The following is a 13019-nucleotide window of genomic DNA, read 5'->3' as shown; positions in this document are numbered from 1 at the left end:
AAGTGATGCTTCTCCAAATTGACTTTCTGAATGTCTGTAGAGGAACCCTGTGTCAGTAAGAATGCAAGGAATTCCATGGCCAATTGACCCGAGGCTACTAAACCTTCATGCTGTTTCCCTTCTCTGTGCAACCTTTGCATACAAAGCATATGCATGTATATCTTTACTTTTTAATATCTAAAATAAAGCAGATTATACGTGATTTGTGTAGAAATACATATTGACTTCATTTTTATTTCTGCCATAGATGTAAATCATCTCTTTTGAAGCAATTGTAAAGGAACTTTAGGTACCGCAAATCATTCAGCATTAATAAGCGCTGTTAATTTCTATTTTGATGGTGGCGCAACATGTCAGCCATTAATTTGCAGTGGTCTTCACACAAACGAGTGATTTGTTAATTTTGTTTTTTTTTAACAAAACGGAAATTTTTCATCTTGAAATTAGAAGTACCCATCGTAATGGAATGATGAGCTTTTGTGACACTTGCACACTCTTTACTCTGATTTCATACAAGCGACCTCACCCATTCTTGCTTGGGTGGAGTTTTTGGTACGACTATTGTTGCTATTGTTCAAGTTTAAATGGGGAGTTGGCCTCCTTCACATCGAGGGTGGAGTAGCTGTTACATCACGTACATCGGCACACAGTCATGAAACTAGATGTGTTTATAGTTCTATATGTGCGCATGTAAAGCGGCTTCAGAGTAAGCGTTTTACAGTAAGGATCTTTTGAGACTTATTGCCAACAGAGCCTGTTTTGTTTTAGGTTACATAATGACTTATGCGTTAGAGTCTCTTACCAAATGAAGGATCTCTGTTATCAGATTACAGCGGTTTTATTCTCTTCTCACCAAACAGCTGCCCTGGTTTGTAATCCACAGACTATCCCTTTTCCAGCATCAATGCCTACCCTCCTGCCAAATTTCCAAACAATACTACCACATTTTCACTTCCACTTTGACAGATTTACTCTAAAATGTGGACAAAGCACTTGTTCGTGCGATGACATGACCAGCCATTATGAGAAAACAGCTGGTTTACCTTTTCTTAAGGCTGTGATTCACCCAAAAGCATCTGGAGTCATTATACAACAGAACATGTGAATGTGTCACTGTACAAAGTGACGGTGGAAGTGAAGGCTCGAGGTTCAGCTGTGTCGAGCGCCTATGAGGTAATCCCACTGGTGAATCTCAGGAATCTCAGTCATCTCTGCACACACACGGGGCTTGGGGGGGGGGCTGTTTTAGCAGTCTATCTGAAAACATCAAAATATATGCAGCTTTACCTGTCCACAGCTGAGAGATAGTACTGCAAGTGGAGACAAAAGACTTGAAAACGTAAATAATTCTTCTGCAAAAAGAAAAAAGAAAAATCCATCACTGTTTAAAAATAAATTGGAGTCGTCGTCTAAAAAAATGATTTGTGCAACTTTAAAACGGGCATTAGTCTTTCTATCTGGATGTTGCAAATATATGTGCACAGTCTTGATGTCTGATTGTAACATTTTGGCATTCTCTAATGAGTGTGCGCTTTCAGTCAATGTGAGGAATGAAGGCGAAAACATGTGTCTGCTTGGGGAGTGTTTCCACTGGGATCCTCAGTCAGCTCAAACCACATGTCTGGCCAAAACAGGATTTCTCAAGAAAAAATGCTGGGAGGACAGATCACAGCAAGCCAAAGTGTGCATTTGAGACAAAGCAATTGTGTGTTTTTTGTTGTTTTATTTTCAGTAATGTGCTCATCTTACAATTAATAAATCATAACTCTGTCTCACCGAGCTGTGTTTGTGATTGGCTTAACTCAGTTTGTTTTGGTCTGATGCTTTTGAAATCCCCAGCATGCAATGTGTGCGCATACTAATGTGTGTTCTCCCCGACTAGACACCTAGGTCTGAAGAAGACCTGTGTGTGTATGCACGGGTGTGCGTGTGACACCTTACTCACAGTGATCCATTCATTTGTGGCCTGGCACCCAGATAGGGAGTCCAGTTGAGAAAGACAGAGACTGAGGGAGACTGTTTGGACCCTGCACAGTGACTCAATGCTAGCTGTCTGCCTGGCACAGATTAGATCAACACTGATGAATATTCAACTGTGGGCCATCGCTGCCAGAATGGCCTAGATTTTAACCAAGGCAAGACGCAGGAGATGAGCTTCTCTCCCACAAAAGTTATACAAAAGTTGCTTTATGTCCTGCAAAGAAATATCAATGACTTAATTCAAGAAAGTAATTAATATTTAAGTGCTTTTTTTCTTCCTTTTTTTTTAAGCCTTGAGAAAATAATTAAGATATTCTAAATCTGAAAGGTGGGCCGACATAAACACAAGTCACCCTAATTAACTTCATAGATTGCTTTATAACCGGCCCCTTTATGTTGACAGTTTATGTTCAGCTACGCATTTCAATAAAACCTGAATTTAAAATGTGCTCGACTACCTCATAGTGTTATCTTCTTTTTGGTAAGCTCTTTAATGTTTGGAGCAGAACTTCCTCCATTATTCCTAAACAGATCTTCCTCACAAAGGCAGGAACTGTGCTAATGTAAACTGAAGCTTGCCGGAAAAAGTGTGTTTGGGTTGGAGCTTGGTGAATGTCTGAGGAGGTAAAGGGCATCTTGAAATAAAGACAAAAACCCAGGAACAAACCAAGGCCTGCCAGTGACACTGAATGGAACCTGATAAGAATGAATAAATGGGCCTAAAGCCCTTTTACCGGGGGTATTTTTAGGTTTTTTTTGTTTGTGTGGCGTAGTTTGCCGCAGCGTGGTCTCAGTTTGAACGGTAGTTGACACTTTGAAATTAGTGGCATCGCTAAGAAGAATGCATATAAAGAATAATATTGTTTCTACTTATCCAAGAAAATATTTAGTTTATCCAAAACTGCGTAGGAGTGAGAGGGAATGTCTGTGTTAGGCATACAAAAATGCATCCTAGTTAACTTCTATTTGCCACTAATTGTAAGTGTATGTTACATTGGTTATACAAAGTTTTGAGGGGATGTGAATGTCACGCAGTGTGCTAACTTGTTTAGGCTTTTTCCTTTCCCTGCAGTACTGGTGGAATATTGTGAAGTGCAGTTATATGAAAGCGTGGAAAGGAAAGACCAAGTGCAGAAAGTAAATCGAAACAAAGCAGTTGAGTGTTCATAATTCATGCAAAGAGTTTTTCCAGTGGGAGCATTGTCAGCGAAATTATCAGTGGTTTTAGTGGTTTTAGTATTCTGGCTAAAACTATGCCTCTTCTTCTCCTCAGGATGGTTCTCTGGGCAACATAGATGACCTTGCACAGGAATACTCTGAGTACTACAATACCTGCTTTAGTGACGTCAACGACCGCATGGAGGAGCTACGCAAACGACGAGTCTCCCAGGAACTCGACATGGTAAATACACGCTCACCCATGTAATTACCTCGCCTAATGAAATCATGTGAACGGCTATTCATGCACAGCATTTTCTTTGCCTCGCTTCTGAACTTGCATGCTTGATTTTTTTTTTTTTTTACGCTCTTTACTAACTGCCAGACAAAGAATAGCAGAGACTGAACAAACAAGATGAATTTGTGTTAATGTCCAAGTCTTTCCCCGAGGCCAGTGTGCCTGAACACCACTACAAGTCCTTTTCAGAGAGATGTAGGATACCAAGACACTTCTTTGGTTGCCAAGTTGCAAGTAAATCTATGATGGAATGCTGCTGGTGCTGCTGCAGAGGGCCTAGCTTTGTGCAGCATGCAACCCAATGGGTCCACATGCTTGCAAGAGCAAGTATAAGATGAATTCAGTAAGTCCCTGTAAATAGAACTTGGGCAAATAAATTCTCAAACACACACAAAAACAAATGGTCAATTCTGTTTTTCTGCTAAGCTAGCTGCCGCTCTCCACCACATTTGCTAGAAAGTCAGACATAGTAGTGTTATTGCCTGATAAAACAACGATTCAGTTCTCCATCCACAGACTTTGCACACATTGTTGTCACGTTGGACTTTCTTATTTTAGACCTTGTGCCGATTGTCTCCCCATTTTTCCGCATGTTTTTCTGTCATCACGTTTCCAGTTTAATAGGCGGCCCCTCTTGCTCCAAGGCGACCATGTGGCTCAGCTTGCATTGAAAGGCACAGCTGATTTATTGTGCTGTGCATTTAATGATTTCAGACATCCAGTTGTCACCGCTTTCATGATAGACTGTAAATGCATTTTGCATCTTATTATAGATTAAGTGCTGTCTCTTTGGCTGCAGACTTTGATCTGTGCTTACCTTTCGGGCATTTTTTTTTGTTAGTTTTGAAGGGAAGCTCTCCTTCTGAGTTCTTAAAACAGGGGAAAAGGAAGCTGTGAAGGCTCAGGGGAGGGGTTGGGGGTTGTGCTGAGTGGGACCTGAGCCTGAAGCCCAGTGCAGGAGGAGGCTAACGACATGAATAGTGGAAGAATGAGAAGGAAGGAGGATGAGGGGAATGAAGAGGAGGAGTGGAGTATGTGAGAGCCTGCAGCTGTCCTGCCACTCTGCAGAGTTTGGCAGCAAAATATAGAAGAAAAGAAGAAAAATACATGGAGGAGGGGATATAGGTCAGACAACACCTTATCAAGAGCTCTCAAATGTGCAGTATCAACCCACACTATATGGATTTAACCTTGCCTTGCGTTTGAGTGCAGGCCTTTTTCTAAAATTAGTTTTGGGTGCTGTTCAAGTCCAGAACAGTCTTTTCTTTACCAACCCTTCTAGGATGCAATGGATTAAGACAAACTTTTCTTCTCTTAGACAATATTGTTAAGAGGCATTGTGAAAGTAATACACAAGGCGTGTACCGAGACAGAGCACAGGACACTAAATGAACTGAGAATGAGCTTAGACAGAGCAACGGACACCCAGTCAGAAAGAGAGTAACAAAATGACTGTTACAGCTTTTGAAGTGTGTCCAGAAGTCAGTGGCTGCAAGCCAGCGTCATGCAGTCGTCACCCCTGGGACCAGTGCCAGATGGTTAGGCAAGGTCATAAGAGCCACATTAATAGAGACAGATTTTATTAGTGGAGGTGGATGGTAAAGCAGACAGGACTCCATAAGGCTCACCTCTCTTTAGCCATTGTCTTAATTTTCATGCGTTTCATAATGTCAGATTTATAGATCAGTTATTGATTTAAATTATTATTATTTTTACTAGTACTTAACTTGTTTCTTCAGATCTCTCCTATATGCTTTTCAGTTCAGATCTGATCTATGTAGTAGAGATTTTAGGGTAAAAGTCACCTAAGCTTTGACCTTTCTTGGTTTGCAATGCTGTACTAGAGAAGGCTGAAGTTTAGATAAATGTGGTATCGGAGAAGACGCCATGAAAGCTGTCTGGTTGCCAGTAAATCTGTGATGGAAGTCCTCATACTCCAGGTTAAATATAACTTGAGGAAAACACTGACTGGATATTTGCTACTGGAAAATTCCCATGCGAAAGCCCCACTGTCTAAAGTGTTGCTGTGGTCAACATTATAACACCAAAAAGTAAGAAGAAGGCCTTTTTAAGTTTCTGTTCTCCAAAGCATTCTCAACTTGACTCTTGGTACGGCGAGTTTGCTCATGATGGGAACCATTCAGCTTCTCTTTCGGGGTTTTGGGGGCTTTTTGGTTTTTTTGGGCTCTTTTCCTTAAAGTAACGAGAAATGTAACATTTGGATTTTTTTTTTCCACTTGCACAATATTATTAGCCTGCTCTTGCATTGTGCCCCTTTTAACATAGTGATGGCTGTCTGTGTTGTTGCAAAGCAAGGGGCTCTCTCTATTAAGAGTTGATGACGGAAGCTCTCGCTTAGATGGCTATCGATGCACCTCCTTTCTGCGTGGCTTCCTCTCAGTTGTTTCTGTGACTCTGTAGTTTTATGAGTTAGTGGGATACAAAGGGTTAAATAGACATCCTCTTTGGGAATGTGGATATGGATTAGCACGACGGCCTCGCAGTTTCCCAGCACTCTTATACATTAACGTTCGGATGCTGCGTGAGGATTTTTATTATTGGAGTGACAGGAAATGCTGGAAAAGAGCAATATATTCAGCAGTTTTAATAAAGTGTGTTGTCTCTAATAACGGGTCAGTAAAAGGTCAGGTCAGAAGGATAAATTATTTTTTATTTTTTTTTGCCTGGGATTCAGTTACATTTTAGTCTTCAGTGTTCTAATTCTTAGCTAAATAAAAAAGAATTTATTTATTTTAGAATAAAGTAGATGCATTTGACCGTCCTAATGTATCTTACATCTGTAACCATAAACATGATTTGTTTTTCAGTGTCCCTTTTCAAAATAGGTGCTTCACAGTAGTTTATTTTTACGATAATTTTTAAAAAGTGAGTTTTAAATTTCAGCATAGCAACGAAAATTTGCTTGGCCCAATGTTGAAAACAGTGATGTCGGTGGCTATGGTAGAGGTTACCTCAAATAAAAAACAAAACAATGATTGGCAGCCCACAGATTCCAGGAAATGATCCCAATTTTGGTTAGTAACACAATTCAATCACTGGTTTGCAGATCTGTTTTAGATGTGGACGGATTCTTAAAAGGCACCAAGGCAGAAGTTTGTAAAGGTTTTAACCAGTGGCTTTGAAGTAGCATAAATTATCATTGCATATTATCATTGCTAACAACTGCAATATATGACATTCTTTGGTTTCTGAAGCGGATGATGATCATTTTAAATACTGCTCCATAGAAGTCATCTGAAGTTGAAGTAAATACATTTAGTTAACTTTTGTCTTTTTCTTCTTGTTTCTTCAACATCAAGGCAGTTGGAAAAGTTATTCAAGCTATCTCCATGAGCAGCCACAAAGTCGCGCTACAGTTATGTCAGTGCAAGTTTAGTTTAATTCAAAGGGAAGAAAAAAAAGTGCCGAAACGCAGACATAAAACACCAGAGGAGGGATCCCTTAAACATGCAGGGACTGGTTGTTGGATGACTAATCTTGTCTGGCCAAGGGAGAGAAATACCAAACTCTACTTTGACATCACTTTCTAACCATAGCACAATAGTATAAATGAAGTACGCTAAATATAAATCAAGAGAGCTCATTTTGGCGTTTGTGGTTGTTGGGCAAACATTTTAACACTTGCTGTTAACCATAATGAGACATTGCACTGCTGTGTGTGGTAATATCTTTGAGGATAATTTTAGATAATTGCATAAACAAAGCATCCTATCAATCATAAATCTGTTCATCGTAACCTGCTAACTCAACGAAGGCGTTTTATTTGTTTTATACCTGAATTGCCTGACAGCCGTGGGTCAAGACTCAGGCACGGACTTGTGTTTTTGTTTTACCGTGAGACGAGGAACCGTGTGGTTAATGCCCACATGAAGTTAAACCATCAAAGTGCGTCAGTTCAGCTGGGTTAAAACTACAGTGTAGAGGAAAGACAAACCGTGTTGTGAACTCTGCTGCTTATTTATCCTTTCTACTCTCAGATTTTTGCCTAGAAACATAGCAAAGTCAAACGCTCAAACAGCAGAGACTTTGTTGCTGTAAGATTGCTTTCAAAGGACGTTCGTGCCGCTGTGTTTTTTTTATTATTGGCAAAACCCTTGTGGAAAGCAAGTGGTATATTTAAATGTATTTTGTGATTTATTTGTCACTAATGGGACATCGGTTGTAATAACTTTGGTATTTGTTTTGAAATACCAAAGCTGAGGAGGATTCTCAAAGCTGAGGAATGCTCCACGCGCTATAAAAGAATGCAGCCCTGTGCGGCGAGCACGTACACACACTCTCCCAGACGTCCTTGGAAGGAAGAGGATGGAGATGTTGGTGTGCTAATGTATTTCTTGTAAAAAACATTTAGGCAAGCGGCAGCTTGATTGGTGTGGCGTGGTTGAATTTCAGAAAACACAAGTGTGGGTTTTGTGTGTGTGTGTGTGTGTGGATTTTCCAGAACAGCCAGTCCCGCAGGTTTTGCACTGTGCTGTACTAGTTCCACCTCTAACGTCTTTTTCAGGGATTGCAGTAGGTACCTGTTCCACTACATATCTTTCTACAGGGCTACTTACAGTTGCCCACCCAGGTTCACTCAGCCATGCCAGCTGGCCTACCTCTACTGCGCCACCTGGTCTTTTTGCTACACATACACCTTTTTTTCCATCTGAGGTTGGGAGTAATTTTGGTGAAGTAAAAGTGACTTCAACAGGCTTTTGCAGTGAATGGAATATGTGTTTAGCACTCATCTGTATTTTGAAGCTTTCCCTTTAATTAAAAAAATATATCTGGATCTCCTGTTGCGCAGCTAAACTTTGTTGTAGTTTCCAGGTTAATGATGGAAAGCACTGTGGTTTTTGGAAGTAAAGTCACTTTTCAGTAGCGCTTGTGTGTTAGGGTTTAGTCGTTTCCGATGCCAGTTTCCCTGTGCTCAGACATCGTGATCCTCATTAGTCAGAGCTCTCCCTTCTTTCTCCCTTTCATTTTAACTTAATTCAGTCATGCTTAACCAATCATTCTCCCATCACAATTGCACGCACATACACACTAAGCGAACCATGCACAAGCAACGCCTTTGGACATCTAAGGGGAAAAACGCATGCACGTTCACACGCTTACATGTCACTTTTAGGTAAGTAGGGCAGCATCTTAAGATTTTTCTGCAAAGTTCGTGTAAAGGATAGCCTGCCGCCTCTGGGGGGGATGCATTGTGGGATCTATGCTTTATACACACACACGCTCGTAGGCACCGCCTCAAACACAGATTGCCTTGATATTCTCTTTCAAGTAACCGTGTCAGCAAGTTATTCATCGTTTAACTGTGTGTCTGAGAGAAATGGAGATTTACTTTTGGAACCATTTACTGTTTGTCTCATCACATCCTGCTCTGTGACAGATTAATCCCACAGATCTCTAGCGGAGAGTGAACAACATGTAGGTTTTGTTTGTTTTTCACTCATCTTTTCAGCTTTTCACTCTCTTTCCATGTCAGAGATGGCACACACAGACAGGAAATAAAGGGAAGCTGAGGATGAGTAGGAGGAACAGAGAGCCACATTGTGTCTTATAGGTCTTTTAGTGTGTGTGAAAGTGGGGGCGAGATGTGTGAATGTGTGTAGATGTTCCTTGAACTGGGTTTATGTCTGTGGTGGAATGAATGTGGCGATGCCAGGGTCAGTGTCCGGCTGTATTTTTGTGTTTATCCAATATCCAAGCAGTACAGAGACATTGTACATTAAAATCACTTTTACAACGAGCTGGCATGGTGCTTACAGTTACCCACTGGTGAAACTGGTATCTGTCCTGTAGCTGCTGTCCGGAGAAGCCGCAAAGAGGATCTGATAGCAAAACCAGCCAACCACTACCTTTTAGAAAGCGTTTGTGCGCTGTGTTTGCATGGGAGTATACTCCTCGTTCACAGCCTCCCTCTTAACGTGGGTCCACAATATTCTGCACAATTCATTTGTTTAAATAGAGCTGCCAAAGTGGTGCTTGCTTAAGGGATGAATGTGTTGTGTCTTTGTCTCTCGTAATCTCTGCCTTTGCAAGAAAAAAGACAAACAGTCCTTTCCGAGATTTTCCTTACGTGCAGCTTGGTGACTGTAGAAACAAGCTTCCACGACTGTAGATGTGTACCTGCTCTTTGACTTATGGGAATCCCCATATTCCCTGGGATGTACAAATTAAATGGTCTTCCGACATGACTTGATTTACTTCACGAAGAAGCTTCCAGTCACATGTCTCTGTCTCGTTGATTGAAGTAACAGACAAATACACAAATGGCCAGTAGGACTTGTGTTGAGCAAAAATGATTGTTTAATGACTGTCTCGCTAAAATCCTTACAGCCACCTCTCAGTTGTGTGTGGTTATTGTGGGACTTGGGCTAATTTAGAGGTTTTAAGCCACTTTAGCACTTCAGGTCCTCTGCTCATTTGACTTGCAATTTACGGTTGTTCCAAAGTTCCAAAGAACGCTTAAAGGTAGTTATGTCACTCCTGACTAATACACTTGCTCATGCCTTACTCATGTTCATAGGGCAACAGTTTGGAAGGATTGCACTCCCTCAACCATTATATGAATATAAAAAGGTTAAACTGGAGGTCGTCCAGATTAGGAAGCGTGACTCTCTTAACTGTAGGAAACTGTCTGTGTTATGCTTCCCGTGACTGCTGTCCTACAGCTTAATACCTGGGTGTGGAGATGCAGGATGAGGATGCCAATTTCCTTTCCCGCTCTCCATTTCGGGGAAATTCTAGATTACATTTGTCTTTTGTTAATGGGCTTATAATAGAGAATTTTTTACTGATTGTAGAAGTCAAGACAGTCCAAGTAACCCTCAACCATCCCCTATATCGTGTTTGTTATCCTGCAGCGAGAGAGCCAGTGAAACGGAAAGCTTAGAGTTCTGTAGAAAGATGGGGAAATAGTTTTTAATTTTAGATGTGTTAAGAAATCCTGGACAATTTCAATATAATAGGACAGACAAAATAACCAAAAATAAAAATGTAATATCAGCATTTACATCGGGACTTGTTTCCTGTAATTCTTCATGAACTGCTAAATAATAAAGGTCAGACAGAAAGAAAGTGGAAGTGCGAACTTGTCTTAGATTTTGGTTTCTATTCTTAGGTGGACCTGATAAATCTCATAAATGTTGCTGACAGTGACCCAAACCAAAGGGGTCTTCACGAGGGTCTTCACCTTTTTTGTAATTCGATGACCCATCTGGTTGAAGACCCCCAAACCCAAGCCCTGCATACTCTGATCATTTATTAGTGCTTCATTAGTAGTTTTAGCAATGTTATAATTGACATTTTCTTACATATGTTGCAAATTAAGGCAACTAATGGGGTCTTTTCCAGTCTTGCTTACTCACATGATAGAAGGGATGACAACAAATTAAGAGTGAAGTCACATAATGATAACTGTGCAACGAGTAGGGGTATGACCTTCAGCAAATAAGAGCTTTGTCCTGATGTTAACCTCAGATGTTGGGTCTTCAAGCCTGAGAGCCTTTGGAAAAAATATGCTCACCAGCCTTAAGCAAGTTGTTGACTGTGTCTGTTTCTGTGCTGGTTAGTGGCCTGAAGTTTAAAAACAGTGGTAGCACTGGGCAAGTCTCAGTATAGGGAGTCATGATATCTCCTGCTTGACAGTTCAAAAGGACACAAGAGTGCCGCCAGAACTATGTAGTCAGCCATTCCCTCAAGGAGTCTAATTGGCTATTAATACTCACACGCTGCAAGTTAAAATCTTGTTGCAGACTCGCTGTGATGGTATCTGCCTCAGTGTCTGCCTTTATTCAGCACTTTATTCAAGACACATCTGTATCTGGAGTTGTTATAAATGCACCTGCTTCAGACACATTCATTAGCTCCAGCCAAGTAGTGCAAACACACTGACAGCGAGTTTAAAAGCTGGAAAAACTTGGCAACATTTTGTGTATAAAGAGAGTTTAAAAATAAATGCGATTTATATTGTTTTCATACAGTTGTAGTGAAAGCCACCGTTAAATTTACGAGCAAAGCTCAGCCAGGTCTGGATGTCTGTTTTGCATGTCTGCCTGTGCAGTTAGTCAAATATGGCATGTTGTATTCTAATGTAAGATAAGAGGCAAACTAGCAGGTGTTTGTCTTGAGTGAAGCGAGTTTACTGATGTAATTGTCATTACAAAATCAGATGCACGGAGCCAGTTTTGCAGGTGCAGAGTTACATTTCAGAACTGTTCACGCAGACTGGGGCGCCTGAAGCAAGTCATGACTTGCCCAGCAGCAGTTGTTGGTGTACACACACGTGCTTGTGTTTGTTTTGACGCCTTTTCAAGTATGTCTGACTCTGACAATAATAAAAAAAAAAAAACCGTCTGTACATGCATGAGTGCACTGTGAAGCATTCCCTCCACTGTTGCTGTATTTTTTATTTTTTATTTTTTTTTTATCCTTTCGTCTTTAGCTTTCTTTAAAGAACTATTTTACTTTCCCGGTGTTGTGATTTGCTCCTTTGCCTCTTGGATTGTGATGCTTGACCTTCTCACTCCTCCCCATCTAATTTTTCAGGAGAAACAAGACCCAAGCAGCACCTCTCTGCAGCTCCGTAATGAGATCCAGGTAGGCGAAGACACCTGCATAAGAGTAGCACTTGTGAAATACCGTCAATTCAATTCAATTCAATTTTATTTATATAGCGCCAAATCACAACAAAAGTCGCCTCAAGGCGCTTCATAGATACAGAGAAATCAGATGTCAGATGTCATTGTTACCAAAAGTCTGACACGTGCCTCCACCCCCTTCCTTGTCTCTCTCTCCAGGAATCTTTAGGCTTCAGCAGCGAGGTGTCCACTCCTGAAACGGACAGAAAGTAAGTTTCCATTTTTGTCCCTGATAAAATGTGACTGTAGCAAATGCGCATCTGTGAAGTATGCTTGGATTGAGATGTCTGTCTGCTGCATTTCCAAACAATTTGCAGCCTGTGTCTGGCTCATATCAAGTTGTGCATGCCTGCACACAAAATCTTTCTTCATGTCCACGGCTAAATATGGAGAGAAATACACACAGCTTCAGACACAGCTAATGTGTTTGGTAGATCTATTATGTGGAACCTTGTTTTGTTTTTTTTTGTTTGTTTTTTTTAAAGCAGAAGATGCTAGTTTACGTGTGCATATTTGCTCTAATGATGGTAATAAAACATTACCCACTGACTATTTAGAAGGTCATTTTCAAGAGAGTTTAAAGTTAAGGAGCAATCTGCACTAATGGACGTCTCGAAAAAGATGTAGTTGGTCTTCCATGCCTCTCTGCTCACATTGCTGCTGCAGTTAAAGGAAACCCAGTGACTGCTTCCTCTGGCTGACTCGCTTGGACCAGCAGCCATTCTCTATTCTCCAGGCCGTCTATACTTCCTTCCTGCCTTTGTGTTCTGCGATGTACGGGGGGGGAGACGGAGAGGGTGATGGCCAAAAGATTAGAGCAAAAGAGCATGAACGAAAGAGCAGGATGGAACTGGGCATGGGTGGGGTTCCTTTTTACTGGATCCTGTTACACAAAAGTATGTTCTTTTTTTGAATACCACTGTATTTTGCTT

The 13019-nt window shown here is 40.9% G+C and overlaps 1 protein-coding gene across 5 annotated transcripts in view; it reads left to right on the top strand.

Moving 5' to 3' along the window:
• sash1a (SAM and SH3 domain containing 1a) overlaps positions 1–13019 on the top strand; it is a 166944-nt gene that overhangs the window by 122102 nt on the left and 31823 nt on the right. For all 5 annotated transcript variants that reach the window (XM_085247950.1, XM_085247954.1, XM_085247951.1 and 2 more), the window contains exons 2-4: positions 3254–3382; positions 11996–12046; positions 12247–12296. In XM_085247950.1, coding sequence (XP_085104076.1) covers positions 3254–3382; positions 11996–12046; positions 12247–12296 — 230 coding nt within the window. The remainder of the gene's footprint in view (positions 1–3253; positions 3383–11995; positions 12047–12246; positions 12297–13019) is intronic.

This window comes from Mchenga conophoros, linkage group LG15 (assembly GCF_057382185.1).
Source record: "Mchenga conophoros isolate Kocher_MC1m ecotype Shallow Benthic linkage group LG15, M_conophoros_male_GT1.1, whole genome shotgun sequence".
NCBI lineage: Eukaryota > Metazoa > Chordata > Actinopteri > Cichliformes > Cichlidae > Mchenga > Mchenga conophoros.
Note: the sequence above shows the minus strand (reverse complement) of the source record. Positions and strands in the feature narration are given on the sequence as shown.